Genomic DNA, 17,659 nt, shown 5'->3' on the forward strand with positions numbered 1-17,659 from the left:
TGCACAGAAAAAATGTGGCAAAAATAACAAACAAAAAAATGTTACATAGAATATTTACCTGTTAGAAATAAATACCAATAGAATGCAGCCGAATGCAGTTAAACGAATTGTAAAAGAATGCCGCAAAACTCTCGAAAGTATTTTCTCCCTTTTTGGTGCTTGGATTTTACTTGCAACTTAAATATTGCCTTTCATGCATGAGAGTGTGGAACGAGCGTACATAAAATTATTAAAAAAATTGCTCACCATACATGGCGTATACGTAACATTTGCTTATGAAGGAATAACTATTTATTCATTCTAATTTATTTACTTACCTGCGTACCACCAAAAATCGATTGAATTGTAACCCTTCATAAACGGTTATGCTTCCCATTCAGCCTTCCAACTCCAATTCATTGAAAGCGGCAACATTTTTCGCATTTTCTTTCTTGATTTTATGAAACTCGTTCCAAATGTTTGCCTTTTATTTATAAGGAAAAGAAATTAAGTGGAAATGTTTCGGCTAAGCTAAGCTCTTAGTTTTATTTACCAAAGTATAAATAAGCAAATATAATGACTCCTCGACTCGTGAACACGCGACATAAATTTCTCCATGTGCGTTATACGCCAACTCTAAATTAATCCCGCAAACTTCTTGCACGTGACCTTTTGATTTGACGCAGCAGGAGCTACAGCCCTTTGAAGTAAAATGGCAATTCTGTTGAAATAATCATCGGATTGCGGAGAATCGCAGCAGTTTCCTTTCGTACTTTTTTGATAATAACAAAAATTAACTTTTTCTATAATCCACAAAAAAATGCATTTGCATTTGAAGTCATCGATTTTATACGGAAATACCGCATACTCAGTTTTTTATTTTCTCATGAATTTAAATTTTTTAATGAATTTTGACCTTCAATATACTTTTTTTCAAAGTAGGAAAGTTAAATTTTTTTCACAATTCTACTTTTATTCATAATTTTTGTATTTGATTTATGCATTTCTAAGTATAAAAAGAACAACAAATTCAATTATACTGACATTGTTTATAAAAAATAGTATTTGATCGTCTTTTATTTGATAGTCTATGGAATTAATGTGTGCAGAATATATGCAACCGTATAAAAAATCATGCAAAAGTAATCATCCAGTCTCCCTTTTGAATAAATTTTTTACTAAATACAAAAGTGAAACGATTTTGGGTCATGAAAATTATTATTATCACTTCACCGAGCTCCGTTGTTTGTATGTTTGCATACTTCAGCTATGTAGTTTATAAGTGCCGTACGATTTCATTTGTAAAACTTATAAATCTCCTGATAGGATGATTAGTTTTGCGCCACTTTGAACTACTACGTATACTATATGCCTTTAACATATCCAAATATATTCCAAATAATTGACGGATATTTAAAGAGACATTTTGCTACAGCCATAGGCCAAAATACAAAGCAAATAAAAAGGGATCCAAAATTGAGCTTTGCGTCCTCCTCTAATTACAGTTAGGAAAAAAAAGTTTCTGCTAAAAAAAGTTGCGCTCCTCTGCTAGTATAGCAACCGACTAGTATAACAACCGCCAGAAACAAACTGGCACTCTAAAATAACTGTGACATGTACCCAGGCCCGACGAGAGGCGCGGGGGGGATCGGGTACTTTTTCCCCCGGGCCCGAAGTTCTCTCTATGAATTAGACATAATTGGAAAGGGCCCGCATTTGCAATTTTCCCCCGGGGCCCGGATATGCTCTCTACGGCCCTGCATGACCCATTTCTATAATACATCTTTTAAAATAGATTCCTAGCTGCTAGACTGCTTCGACTTTCACAAGGATTATTTCATTTGAAGCTGTTCTTCCCTGGAAGGTTTTGTTTGACATAAAATCCATAAGCTTACAAGAGTGTGCGTGTCTATAAGCCAAAATGTGTTCAAAAGTCACAAAACTAATTTTCAAATTGCAAGAAGACAACCTTTACTGAACCACTTTTAGTACTGCTTTTTCGCTATACAATTTTGAAGTGTCTACCTTCACTCTGCATTAATCAAATTTATCATTTATTTCGTATTACTAATAAAATTGTGAAAACAAAAAGCACATTTTTCACAAAGTTGCTGTTTAAGTGAATGTTCGCGGTTTAGCAAACTCCACTAAGTGGAAATAAACAGGCAAAGTAAAGATACAAAATTTAAGCTCTCTATTTTTCACATCTGAGAGAAAGATTTTGACCATGGCTTAGAATCAAATGTTTTGCCTTAACGGCAGAGTAGCGCATGGCGGGTAGTTACCATATATTTCGTATAACAGTCAAAGATATCCAGGAACAATAAGAATGTGAAACTATAACGAAAAAATTCAATGCTAATCACTACAGTGAATATAGATTGATAAGTCTAATGAGTCACGCCCTAAATATATTTCAGAAAGCTCTACTTATACACAACAGAATTCACAGCACATGCGAAGAAGCAATGTGACATGAAGCAATGGGTACCTTTTTTGTGCACAAGCACCTGTGAGAATTGTAGAGGTGTACAAAAAGATGATATTTTATGTTTTGTAGACTACGAAAAATATTAGACACAGTGCAACATGTCAAATTGTTCAATATTTTAAAATCGTTTAAAGTCGATGAAGAAGAAATTCAAGAAATTCAGATGTCCGACAAGGCTGCAAACTCTCTCGACTGCTCCTTAATACCAACTGGTGGAAAGTAGGAATAGGCTTACCAGCTTACGCAGAAACCATAACGTCACCTTAATATAGGTCCCGCGACATCGGAACATTGAAGAAAACGAAAGCAGAACGAACTGGCGGCAGTAACATTCTTTCAGAATCGATATTCTCATCACGGGGTATAATCAAGATTGCACCATTCTGGCTCAAAATACCTACAATTCGCAGATTGTAGATGGAAGGATCAGATAACCTGCAAAGTCAGTAGAACGTTATGGCCAACCTACAACCACAAACGAAGGCTCAAATTGATATATATGAAACGAAAACGAAGGGATGCCTGCAGGCTCACGACAGTGATAACTGGATTCTGGCCCATAGGAGAACAGGCAGTCAAAATGAGTATCCCTTATAATATTGGAAAAAAAGGAAACTATCTTCCACTCCCTCTGTGAATAACCGCTTTTTGAAAACCTCGAAGAACTGGCCGGTATATACGTAAATAACCTCATTTTTCAATCGCACAGACTGGATATAGTCGTAGAAAAATCACCGTATAACTTGTTGGTAGCGAGGATGTGGAAACAAAATGGTGCGGAAGCACTAATTGGATTCCTGGTGAATCACCACTTCAACCAAACCTAACCATGCACCATTACTACATAAAATCTATAGTTACAGGCGCATATGAAAATTTTTCCTTCCTTCAGATATTATTAAAAAATAAAAAAATGATTAAAAAATCGCAATTACCAAGTGCACTTGTCCTAACATTAAAACACTTAGTGTAAAAATCAAAGCATACTTTCATGTCTACATTTTTGAAGTTTTATGCGAAAATTTGATATATCTTCCCACCCTTTTTATTATAATTTCTTTTAACTAATGAGTTTCTTGACTTTATATTAAACATTTTTCTTCCAAGTCACTGCAGCACATTAGCTAATCTCACAAAGCCCAGTTATTAAAAGCACAGTCATTATGCTACTACATAATTCACCGTATTTGCTGCTTTTGTGTGCTTAGTCCACCTTAAGTTGCAGAAAACACCGATAAGCATATTCATTGCAACGCTTACGATTATTACTTCATGCTAATGACGCTCATTTTACGGTGATTACAAGATGTATAGGCATTTTCGACAGTGACATTATTGCAACGCACGCAAAGTCTCCAACCAATTTTATGTTCTTCAAGTTTCCAATTTGCTGGTAGTAAAAATCGCATTCAAGGTTAACGACGAACTGTGACGTACTACAGTTTATCTTTCTGCTTTTTATTATTCTTTATTTCGCTGAGTGCGTGAGCGTGATTTATTATATTTTCAGAGCAATTTATTTTCCACGCTTTGCTTACAAATATAATTGCTTTCTATTCAGCTTTTTATCTTGGCCATTTTATCGGCAATTGAGATGGATGCGTATACATATGTATGGTATGTATAAATATGTAATAAACTGTGTTCATGCGTAACTCATTAGTAAAATGTAGTAGCATTTCTAAAACTCGAATATGATTTCATTCAGAGTAAGTTCTCTTTGCATGGAAAGCCTGCAAAGAAGGCTGCGTGCGAGGCTTCATAGATGAGAGATAGGGACATTAAACGATGATGTTTTCCAAGTCCAATAAAATTACTTTTTTTAATAAAAAGTTATAAATTTAAAAAACTTTGTTTGCGGCCATATAAAGGGTGGTTAACTTGATTTTGAATAATATACAATTTTTGGAAATTATTGTAATTTCTCTTTATTATGATAATATTGGTATGGCTCAATTACGTATAGAACAAAATATTGGCCATCCGATGGTCTAAATTTTCGATGACGCTGAGGCATAATTGAGGTTCTTTGCCGTTAATATGCCGAATTATCTCATCCTTTAGCTCTTGAATTGTTGCTGGCTTATCGGCATACAACTTTCCTTTCAAATAACCTCAAAGAAAGAAGTCAAACGGTGTCAAATCACATGACCTTGGCGGCCAATAGACATCGCCGCGACGTGAGATTATTCGGCCATCAAATTTTTCACGCAAAAGAGCCATTGTTTCGTTAGCTGTGTGACAAGTGGCACCATCCTGTTGAAACCGCATATCATCCACATCCATATCTTCCAATTCGGGTCATAAAAAGTTCGTTATTATCTCACGATAGTGAACACTATTCGCAGTAACTGCCTAACTGGCCTCATTTTGGAAAAAATCCGGCCCAATGATGCCGCCGGCCCATAAACCGCAGCAAACAGTCACTCTTTGTGGGTGCATTGGTTTTTCGGCAATCTCTCTTGGATTATCATTTGCCCAAATGCGGCAATTCCGCTTATTGACGAATCCGCTGAGGTGAAAATGTGCCTCATCACTGAAGATGATTTTCTTCAGGAAGTGCGCGATATGCTTTTTGATTTGAACGCCCGTTTTCATAATAAGCCTGAATAACTTTAACGCGTTGCTCGATTGTGTATCTTTCCATGGCTCAAATTGAGTTTGTCTGAAATTCAAAAATGTCGAATAAAATGCAGAAAACACTTTATGTTTAAGTGTGGTTCACATACACCATCGGCCCTTGAAATTTAACCACTCTTTAGGTTAGCCGTAGCCAAATGGGTTGGTGCGTGACTACCATTCGCAATTCACAGAGAGAACGTCGGTTCGAATCTCGGTGAAACACCAAAATTAAGAAAAACATTTTTCTAATAGCGGTCGCCCCTCGGCAGGCAATGGCAAACCTCCGAGTGTATTTCTGCCATGAAAAAGCTCCTCATAAGAATATCTGCCGTTCGGAGTCGGCTTGAAACTGTAGATCCCTCCATTTGTGGAACAACATCAAGACGCACACCACAAATAGGAGGAGGAGCTCGGTCAAACACCCAAAAAGGGTATACGCGCCAATTATTGTGTATATATGTTAGGTTAGGAATCTAAATATACAGAATGCGGTAAGATATGTTTCGATAAAACACCGAAAACATTTGTAGGTATGGCTCAAATGATTCTCATTAATATGCGTCATTGGTCTAGTAATTTCCGCTCTTAGAGAGCCAAAGGTGCTATAGATATGTTTACTGGGCTCTCGTTTAACAAGATCTCATACATATATTGTAATGAAATGCCTAAGATGCGGTGACAACAGGTTCGAGATTATATATCTAAGCCCATTCTCGAACATCCAATCTCTTGTTCTTACTGTTGTTGTAGTTTACAAAACCACACTTATTTTGCTGAAGACATCAATTGCCATTCTCGTTTTTCATTTAGGGGGAGATTCAGTAAACAGTCTGTTTCGACAGGGTGAATCTGAAGGGAGAGAGGTGTCAGATGCATGAGTGGGTTGAAGTAAGCAGTGAAGAGGAGGTTAATATTAGGCGTGTTACCTTCACATGCAGGATATGTATTGAGCATGCCTGGGTCGATTCTGGATAGATAGAGATTTAACCTGCTACAATATCCTGAATTTTATTGTACCAGGTAAATTTTTTGCTGCCATGGTGCTGTATGAAAGTACAGCACTGCTAAAAACTCTAAAAAACATTGGAGTCGCCGCAGAGTTTCTATGGAAATCATGTCGATTAATATTTTAAACCTCGTCGAAAAAACCTTAGCATGTGCGGAAAGCTTTGGTTTTTCTATTTTTTTTTTTTATTATGAATCGTTATTCTCAAGCTCGTGTCGAAATAAGCCGCCGCCTTCTGATCACGTAAGATACGTAACAGATGTGGGACCTATGCGGATACAAGGAAATGTGCGCTGGGAAACTTGAAGTTTTCTCTTACGAGCTATGAAGAGATTTCATCAATGTTTCTTAGATTTGTTGTGGATAAACTATGAGAATCGTACATTGTCTAAATGTGCTTCAAATTTTCTGCACTACCATCAGGAGCTCCTATGTTCAGTGATTTGTATGAAAACCCAATCAGGTGACTTTGAAGTTCTTTGGCTATTCAATGGTCGCTGTGATTAGCGTGCATAGCGACGATAATATTTCATTTGCTAGATTGGAGAGTTTAGAAAGTAAAAGAAGCTACTAGAAAAGTGCATTGTAATACAGAAAACTAAGCAAATAATGTATAAAAGAGAGGAAATATTAGGAACACATTCCAAAAGCTTACTAGCCTCTCTAAAAATAACTTAAGAATGTTAACAGATCAGTGCATATAAGTAAATACAAACACGTAATTCACACAGCCTAGTTAGGATGGTGGAATGCTTCATGTTGCTTTTGTGGGATTATGGCAGATAGTTCGTTTCTGGAGCTACAGCACCTAACAGATTTTAATACCCCAGTGTACACTTCAACACATGCATATGCATCCGTCTATCCATTTAATCTAATCAATATACCAAACCGAAGCGCGATTGATGCGATCTCCAAGGTGTGCAGTATCGCAAAACATACCCTACAGGGCAGAAATTGGCTAGGAGACAAAAAACAATATTGCGCGATTATTACCCTGGACGTAAAAAATGTATTTAGCTCTGCGAATTGGAGCCGAATAATAAACGCACCTGAAAATATTATACATTCACCAAATTCATGATAAAACTGCACCAAAATGATCGCTACGGTGGAGACATAGTTCCAAGGAAAGGAGCTGGAACTAGCGGAGCGCAAAACCGCACTTGTACTACTAAGCAGCCAGAGAAAGTTGGAACGGGTGTTCAGCAAAGTAGGAAGTCACCAATAGAGTTCAATACACACCTAAGGTACCTTAGCGTTTGATAGACCACAGGCTATGCTGCACAGAGCACCTCAAGCAGGCTGAACACGAAGCTTCTAAGGTGTGTAACTGCCTTTCCAGAATTATACCGAACGTTGGAGAGCCTAACCATAAATCAAGGTTACTACTTGGCAATCTCCGAGTGTGTAGGGCTTGCCGTATAGACTCCGATGAAGTAGCCGCTGTAATCGCTGGGAGGTTACCCAATTACCACGAAGTTAAACTAGCGGAAGCAACGTGGCTTCGCCCCGAACAGAATGATCAGGTTAGGATTAGACTGGCAGAAAGAAACATTGGTAAATCGTAAAGCCGTTGGGACACAGTACAAAGCGAAAAGTGGACGCACTACATAGTTCCAGACTGCGAACCTGGGAGGAACGGAAATATGGGAAACTGAATCACATAGAAGACTTCCTTTCTGGTCATGGGTGTTTCAGACAATACCTGCACTGATTTAAACATATCAGCGATCCATACTGCCAATTCTGTGTCGATAAAATCGAAGGACCTGAATATCCAGCATCAAAATGCTGGCGATTCACAAAACTGCGGAGACTGGCGAATGAGAACTGAACAGCACACTGAGCGGATATGACAAATGTTGTCTTCACTTGAAAAGTGCGAAACTGGAAGCAACTACATAAAATCAGTATTGATAGGACTGCGACAAGATGATCAAACTGCACGAGCCCACGGCTCCAGCGACTAACTAACGGGAATGAGTGGGATGTTTTAGTTCGAAGGCGCTTTGCGAATCAGACATGTTTATAGCACGGGCTATAAGTATCTTTATAAGATTTAACCTCCAAGTCCGCATACCACAAGAAATAAAAAAAGAAATCCATCTAATACTATAAAAGGCGTCGCTGTTATGCCTTAATGCTGTGACTTTCCAAAGAGGAAATTGTTGCTTTATTACGAAATCAAAAATGAATGCAAAAATGACTATGAGTACGAATGCGAAAGGGACAACGAATACGAATACAAATATGGATATGAAAAGAATAGGAGTACCCCTAGTAATATGAATGCGAAGACGATTAAAATTACGAAAATGAATACGAGTACAAATCCAAGTACGAATACTAATGCGTAACAGAATACGAATACTGAAACGAATACAAATACGAATATTATTAGGAGTTCAATTACGAAAAGAAAAACGAAAAACACATCAAAAAAAATACGAATACGAGTGCAAATACCAAAACGAATACGAGTGAAATTATGAAAGTGAAAACGAATACGAATACAAATGTGTATGTGATTATGAATACGAATACGAATGTGTATCCAAGTACTACCACATATGCGAATACGAATACGGACACGAAAACAAATATGAATACGAAAACGATTCCGAATACGAATACGAGTACAAATGTGGCTGCGAAAGCGAATAAAAATAGTAATGCGATTACGATTATATATATATTATATATATGTACATATTATATATATATATATACATATATATAAAGGGTGATTTTTTAAGAGCTATAGGAAAGTTTTTCAAAAAACACGCGTAAAATTTAGAAAAATGTATGCAATTTTTATTTAAATCGATAGTACAGTCCATTTAATAAATTTTTGATTATTATTTCATGCAAATGTTGACCGTGACTGTGCTTCCGCTTAGTCCAATTTTCGCATTCTCTTTCCAATGTTTCGGCCCGTATCTCACATATAAATGCTTTAATGTTGTCTTCCAATGCGTTAATTTCAGGCTTGTCTGAATAGACATGAGCCTTAACATAGCCCCACAAAAAATAGTCTAAAGGCGTTACATCGCACGATCTGGGTGGCCAATCGACAGGTCCCGAATGTGAAATAAAATGTTCACCGAACCCGCCTCTCAACAAGTCCATTTTACGCGTGCTGTGTGGCATGTGGCACCATCTTACTGAAACCACATGTCATGCAAGTCAAGCTCTTGCATTTTGGGCAAAAAAAAGTTGGATACCATTTCACGATAGCGCTCACCATTCACAGTTACGTTACGATTCGCAGCATCTTTGAAGAAGTACGGTCCAATGATACCTCCAGCCCATTAACCGCACCAAACTGTGACCTTTTCTGGATACATTGGTAGCTCTTGCAATTTTTCTGGCTGATCTTCACTCCAAAATCGACAATTCTGCTTATTTACGTACCCATTGATCCAAAAATGAGCTTCGTCGCTGAACACAATTTTTCGACTTTAAACTTGTTTAACAGACCACGCATTTTTATAATAAAATTCAATGATTTGCAAGCGTTGTTCGTTTGTAAGACGATTCATGGCTAAATTGTAGACCAAACTGAAGATGTTTGACAGTGAAACAACTGTTTAAAAAGATAATAGCTAAAAAATCACCCGTTATATATATAAATACATAATTGGGTGTTTAGCTGAGCTCCTTCTTCTATTTGTGGTGTACGTCTTGATGTTGTTCCACAAATGGAGGGACCTTCAGTTTCAAGCCGACTCCGAACGGCAGGAATACACTCGGAGGTTTGCCATTGCCTGCCGAGGGGCGACCGCTATTACTATTGCGAAAAATATTCCAAACATTTACTTCTTTAACCCTTCACTTTAATTTAAAAGTATATTTCATTCAATTTAAAATTGTAAAAAAATTGTTATCACTCGTATGTACGGTGCGCCTGTTTTTATTACCGAAACTGTACACGTGCGCTTTTTCATTACAATTGGTATTGCATTCGTCATCTGTTTATAACCGTTACGCATTATAAATCACGAAATATCTAGTTAGGGATTTTACTGTCCCTTTCTTCCAGTTGCGTTCATTTAATGCGGAATGTCTGCTTCGAATGTTCTGTTTGCTTCCATCCAAGATGGTACTCTTTGAATTCATTTTGTTATTTTCATGTTTCCATTGTTGCCATTGTTCAACATAATTTTCAACTCCATTTAACTTGATACGCGCACGTTGCGAGAATAAAAGTATTTAATGGATCCTAGAGTGGCAACAGTAAATGGCAGGTTCAACCACCGGAGCTGCGTGCTATTCGCTATTTACTGTTCTGTGATGCATTGTTTGCGAGGAGAATTAAATGGAGAATGGTATTTGTGCACAGAAGGTGACATGTAACTGGAAGCGCAATTGGTGACTTTGAAATTTTTGATATCAGTATAAGGATTTCAAGGAGTTGTTTAAGTATTCACACAACTCAAACAAAAAAATATTACTTAGGGCTATTTTCCCTAAAGGTATGGGTCTGTAGTTTTATTGCAGCCCAGAAAGAAGGACTTCATGCTTGTATTTTGATTTGGTGTTTTCTGAGGTCCAACTTCGTACATACCCTATGATCAGACAGTATAGGGAATGTTCAAATAAAACAAAACAGAGTTAAATTTCAGGCAAATTTATTTTATCTCCTTCAAAATATGACACGTCTGAAGCAACACACATATACCAGCGTTTAACCCAGTCCTCCATACACCCATAGTAGGCCGACGAAGGGATGGCCTTCAGCTCCATCGCCGCATTCTCTTTGATCCCCTCTATCGACTGAAATCTCCTTCCACGAAGTGGTAACTTCAACTTGGAAAACAAAAAGAAGTCACACGGGGCCATATCAGATGAACCCGATGCTTGCACGATGGTATTTACTTGGTGCTTGGTCAAATAATCCAACACAATTTGGGCTCATTGCGATGGCGCGTTATCATCACGGAAAATTCAAGAATTGTTTGGCCACATTTCTCGCCGTTTGTGACGCACAAAATCTCGCAAACGCTTCAAAACGGATAAATAATATTCTTTATTGACTGTCTGGCCCGATGGAAGGTACTCATGGTGCACTACGCCTTGGTAATCGAAGAAAACAGTCAACATCACCTTCTTTTTACTTTTTGATTATAGGGTATATGCATGAGTATTATTAAGAGTATAATTTTATATACAATATATCGTCTTACATCGCAAATAAATTGTTGATAACAACATTACTGATACACTTTTTCCTTCACATCGTCACAATAAAATCAAAATATCATCGGAGGGACCGTGGAGGATCCACATAAAATCAATTCATCCTGCGAACGCCATTCGATGAGTTTGTTTTTCAGAATGTTCACAGCACACATTTCGGTTGCATATATCACAATACTGCTTCTATGTTCGGAATATTTTCGAAGGACAAATGTCACAAGGTTCCTTTCTTTTTGATACAGTTTCAGGTGATTGAGACTGATTTCTGATTTGATCATACCAGATTTTCCATTGCGACTAAGCGATATCGCAATAGTCCTTTCTTGTTTCGTCTCCGTATGTGAGGGGTGATCAATTCGATGGCAATTTCTCATAGAAAAAGTCTTCTCTGTGAATTATTTTTCTATTGGTTCCAATTAGTATTAAAATTTTTTCATAACATTAGCAATGGAATGCCAAAAATATCTATAAAATTTTGAAAAAATACAATCGGCCATCTATTTTTTTTCGCCGAACTGAACTAAGCTAAATTTACATCTCTGTTTTGTCCTTCTTTTCCAAGATATGGTATACCATACAGAGAATAGTTTATTATTCTAATTTTTAGCTATTATCTTTTTAAACAGTTGGTTTAAACAGCTGACGCACGTTTCGTGTTTTGTTTCACTGCTAAACATCTCCAGTTTGGTCTATAATTTAACCGTGAATCGTCTTACAAACGAATAACGCTTCCAAATCATTGAATTTTATTATAAAAATGCGTGTTCTGTTAAGAAAGTTTATCGCGCGCTTATTCCATTTTATGGTCAGTTTAATCGATCCACTGAAGCGGTTATTCGAACTATTGTGACTAAATTTAGAACCAAATTTACATTAATGGACATCAAGCCACCAACACGCTTACGTAGAGTGCGAACTGAAGAAAATATCGCAGCTGTATCGGCCAGTGTTAATGATGACCATCAATTATCGATTCGTCGCCGTTCGCAGCAATTGGGCCTCTGTTACTCAAAAACATGGAAAATTTTGCGAAAGGATTTAGGTATGAATCCTTTTAAAATACAGCTGGTGCAAGAATTGAAGCCGAACGACCTACTGCAATGCAGAATTTTTGGTGAATGGGCTCTTGGAAAGTTGACCGAAGATCCACTTTTTTATCGAAAAATTGTGTTCAGCGGCGAAGCTCATTTTTGGATCAATGGGTACGTAAATAAACAGAATTGTCGATTTTGGAGTGAAGATCAGCCAGAAGAATTGCAAGAGCTACCAAAGTATCCAGAAAAGGTCACAGTTTGGTGCGGTTTATGGGCTGGAGGTATCATTGGACCGTACTTCTTCAAAGATGCTGCGAATCGTAACGTAACTGTGAATGGTGAGCGCTACCGTGAAATGATATCCAACTTTTTTTTGCCCAAAATGCAAGAGCTTGACTTGAATGAGATGTGGTTTCAGCAAGACGGTGCCACATGCCACACAGCACGCGTAACAATGGACTTGTTGAGAGGCGAGTTCGGTGAACATTTTATTTCACGTTCGGGACCTGTCGATTGGCCACCCAGATCGTGCGATGTAACGCCTTTAGATTATTTTTTGTGGGACTATGTTAAAGCTCATGTCTATTCAGATAAGCCTGCTTCAATTAACGCATTGGGAGACAGCATTAAAGCATTTATATGTGAGATACGGGCCGAAACATTGGAAAGAGTATGCCAAAATTGGACTAAGCGGATGGACCATTTGAAGCGCAGTCGCGGTCAACATTTGCATGAAATAATCTTCAAACATTAAATTATATTATATGGACTGTACTATCGATTTAAATAAAAATTGCATACATTTTTCTGAATTTTACGTGTGTCTTTTTTGAAAAACTTTCCTATAGCTCTTAAAAAATCTCCCTTTATTTTATCGGTCTGTTTCCATTAAGGCGGTAAGCGTGTTTAGTGCATAGCAACGGCAACATCCCTACTTTGACTCCTTTTACCATTTCATGAGTGAATTTGAATTTAAGAAGAAATCGAAAAGTGCGTACAGACCAGATTCTGTGCAAAACTTCCCCATTACATAAATGGGAAATTTGCAAGTTTTGTTGAATTCCCCTACTGTGCCTATCAAACACTTGTGTGTTGGTGAGTTAGTACTGTAGTTTATTGTCAATAAATACCAAACTATATTCGTTAAACAATATTTTAATTGCATTTTTAGGCTTATAAAACTCTGTGATTAGATTACATAAAAAGTGAATTTTCAATAATTAAAACTTTCGTTTTTATAAGGGCCAGAAATCGGTATCATATCCGTGAGACACTACTGGATAGTTAAGGATTAACAAAAATACTTATTCAAAAGTTATGTAGGGTTTTTTAATAAGAATTATCTATTTTTTAATATAAATTGTCGGATGTTTATTTCATTATAAAGAGGAAGGTATGCCGTAAATAATGGAAAATAACATAAGGCAAATGACCACCACGACCACGCTAACAGGACAATATCCTTTTCATGAAATTTTCCATAACCGAATTGCAAAGTGGCTGCCCTATGTCCTCGATAGCCTCACGAATTCCATCTTTCAGGTTTTGAATCGACCCTGAGCTGTTGGCGTAGATCTTCTCTTTCACGTGTCACCAAACAAAAAAGTCACAAGGTGTTAAATCATAAGATCTCGGTAGCCAATTGTGATCACCTCTTCGAGAGATAACCCGGTTCGGAGACTTTTCCCGTCAAAAAGCAATGGTTTCGTTGCTTGTGTGGCACGTAGCGCCGACTTGTTGAAAATAAACGTTGTCCAGATCAATACCATCCAATTCCGGCCATAAAAAATCGTTAATCATCTCTCGATAGCGCAATCCATTCACCTGTTATTGGAAGACCCTATAAAATGATGTGTGAAAAGTCGTTGGCGAATTAGGGCCATGTGGGCTTACAAATTACTTTTATGTAAAAAAATGTATAGCCCCTTCCTGCTAAGTGACAGTCCAAAGCATTTCCGCATTCTACACACATAACACGACACTCATTGTGTTTAACCAAATTTTGCATACAACTTTCTCCTTTCTTCTTGCAGTTCACCAAAAGCATGCAACATCAGCGACGTTTTCAAATTCGCCAAAGAGAGTTGTAGTAACACAAAGGATGATGAAAAAGAGACTTAAATCAGCTTTAAATAAAAGTGCACTGCATTTATAGGAAGAACTGAAAACACAGCAAAAATAATAAAACAGCGGGAAGGGCAGTGACGCAGCGACGCAGAGGCATATGAAAAACATGCCGCCTATAAACGAAATACTACGAGCGAACTGGAATTTTCAAATCATATCATGTGTCGTCGTCTTACTCGCAGTGCATAGCATACAACTAGGTAAGCACACACACATACACACCTAAAGCAGTTTGCAGTTTACATGCAATATGGTCTGCAATGTCATACTGCCTAACAGCTCTAATGGGTTTTCGTTTTTTCATATCCTTTTTTCATTACTTTTTTTCTCATTCTGCAGCTAACTGTATTGACTGTTTCAAATGCGTGTCTTTCAACGGAGCCAACAAGGCTTGCGACGATCCCTTTCACAACAACTACTCAACCGCCATACTAGAATCACCATGCATGGGCGGACGGAAGGGACGTGACGGCCTCTTTCCGGCGACGGCCTGTATCAAAATTGCGGGGATTTATGGTAGGTCAGCTGAATTGTATTTGTAATTATGTAGTTTAGATAGACCTGAACATTTAGTTGATACAACTTTGATACTCTTTCCGTTTACCGCACACACACACACACGCTCATACACAATCCACGTTCTTTATGCTTCATCCTTGGCATGTTCTGTTGACGCTGCACTTATGCAGATGACACTGGCGAATCGATAACAGTGCGGGGTTGTGCGTTGGATAGCGGCACACTCACCACGGACACGGAAATCATACGGATGTCACATTGTGGCAAATTCTACTATGACAACAGGTAAGTTGAAGATGTGGTGCATGCACCGGTGATTAAAATAATAGCAGTGCGGCATGTTGCATAGTTTATTTATTTACTGTTATTATATTGTAAATTGTTTGTTTTAGGTTTGCAATATATACAAAATATTTGATTTTGAATTTTCTAATATTTATTAAATTTATTAAATATTTTTAATATTTATTAAATTTTTTTTTTAATATTTTATAAGAATAAAACCATAATAACAACTAAAAAGTCGAAAAACAAAGAACAAAATGTGTTTACTATTTATTTATTCTTATTTCATTTTTATATTAAAACAAAAAAAGGCAAAGCTCCATCAAAACCATTCAACTTAAATTCGCTAAAAAATTTCGAAAATTCAAAAAATGTTCATTTAAATTTAAAATTTTTTAGTCAGAATTTTTGGAAAAATTCTGGGAATGCATTCAATTCAATTTTGGTATAACAAAATGCAAGTTGAAAGTGCCTCAAAATTGACTGATATTTTCTTCCATAAATTTTTTTTATGGAGAAAGTGCACAAGACCGCCAGAAAGATATGCATACATATAACATCCTTTAACTCCGGGTAGAGCGTAGGAAAAAATTATCAAATATCAGCGTGATTTTCAAGCAACTTTTTGAACCCGATGATCAGATGATTCAAAATAACGGTATTTGTGAAAGCTCTATTGCATTTTCTAGCAAACCTTGCCCTAAATTAACTGTCGATCAAATGTTTTTTTTATCAACTGTAATAAAAAAATTTAAGCCTTATGGTATGCAAAATATTTTTGTACAAATTCGCACTAGAACTAAAAAAGAATTCGCAAGACGTCTTTGAGCTACTTTAAACTGGCAATTTGTATACCGCAATTCAATATGCTAGAAAACTGCCTTCTCGAAATTTCGCTAAAAAACATTTTAGGTTTGAAATTTTTATGTAAATTGGTTGATTTTGTTTTTAATTTTTCAAGGTGATCTGAATAGTTTCTGTTGTAGTATAAGCTTGATTTTTAGAAAATAAAAAAAAAATGTAACACAAAATAAATAAAAAGTCAAAACTTTGCAGCCGCGCTGCTATTACTATGAACAAAGTTGTACTTGCACATCTGTAGTTAGGTTAAGGAGGGGGGTCAAAAAGGTTGTATGGGTTGCAAGCTATCATTATTCCTGTTTACAGATACATCCCGTTATGTACATATACTTCTTGTTTCTTATTTCCCCTCTTGTCCATTCATTCGCAGGTATGTGCACGGCTGCCTACAAAGTTGCCACGATGCGGACGCATGCAACCATGCAGCGACCAGCTATAAAAGCCCCCCACAAACACTGTGGCAACACTGCAGCTTAGCGTTATTAACATTCATAGCGTTACACCAGCATCTGTTCGCTCTAATCAGGTAGCAGTGGGCGAGAGAGTATACAAAAAACTAGAAAGTTGATCAAATCCAGCGGTTGGGTTGGCAGCACCATGCTGAGGGTATGGCGAGAAATTGTAACGAACACAATGTGAATTTACAAATAGGCTTAAGCGTTATTATATTGCTATACTGTACAAGTAGATGAAAAACAAGCAAACTCACACTCACACATACACAATGTATATATGTATACTACTAACCACATTCACTGCAAGCAATTCGAATTGACAAGTTATTTAATTAATTTTTATCAAATCAAATTTGTATAAAATACGTACATAGATATATATGCATACTTTCACATCAAAGCATAAAATTTACTTTTCTCTAACAAATAGCACCAAAGTATTAGCTTTTCTAAGATTTTAGCAATAAATTGAGTGACATATAATTACTAGAGTAAAATTCTATGTGATTTGCATAACAAAGTTTCAAACTTTCAAAAAAAAAACGAAAAATAATCGCCTTAGAAAATTATATTTAATTTCAACTCGATACTCTTAAATTATAAACTGTTTTTTTTTTATTATGTAAATAATTATTAAATATTTAGCATAGAATATTGCATCAAAGTATAACATTTTTCTTCTGCATTTTTAGTGAAACAAATTAAACTAAAGTCTAAGGGTGCGGCCTGTACAGGCTTCATACATTTTTTAGCAAGAAATGTACTGCTTATTTTATTATTACAATTGCTATCAGTTTACTTTATAAATAAATTACGAAAGTATACTTTTAACCAGGGTAGGACATTTTTGTACTACCACGAAATTGCACTACCATTTAGTGATAGTGAAAAACCAAAAAAACAAAAAAAAAATAACTATCAATAAACATTTCATAGTGAATAAAAATTGCATTATCACTATCACGAAATTTGTTTCCAGATGGATTCCAAGATATTTGGCAGATGCTGTAATAACTGTACTGTTGTTGAGCTTACTCGGCATAGCAGCAACCTTTGTCGTGAATATTGAAATTTAAAT

At 36.6% G+C, this 17,659-nt stretch overlaps 1 protein-coding gene across 3 annotated transcripts in view; it reads left to right on the top strand.

Moving 5' to 3' along the window:
• Positions 1-17,104, top strand: part of LOC129253100 (uncharacterized) — a 146,105-nt gene extending 129,001 nt beyond the window's left edge. For all 3 annotated transcript variants that reach the window (XM_054891346.1, XM_054891347.1, XM_054891348.1), the window contains 4 exons: positions 14,368-14,661; positions 14,801-14,977; positions 15,151-15,265; positions 16,497-17,104. In XM_054891346.1, the coding sequence (XP_054747321.1) occupies positions 14,559-14,661; positions 14,801-14,977; positions 15,151-15,265; positions 16,497-16,656 (555 nt within the window). In that variant the 5' untranslated portion in view covers positions 14,368-14,558 and the 3' untranslated portion in view covers positions 16,657-17,104. The remainder of the gene's footprint in view (positions 1-14,367; positions 14,662-14,800; positions 14,978-15,150; positions 15,266-16,496) is intronic.
• The last annotated feature ends 555 nt before the right edge of the window (positions 17,105-17,659 follow it).

The sequence above is a fragment of the Anastrepha obliqua genome, chromosome 1 (genome assembly GCF_027943255.1).
Source record: "Anastrepha obliqua isolate idAnaObli1 chromosome 1, idAnaObli1_1.0, whole genome shotgun sequence".
NCBI lineage: Eukaryota > Metazoa > Arthropoda > Insecta > Diptera > Tephritidae > Anastrepha > Anastrepha obliqua.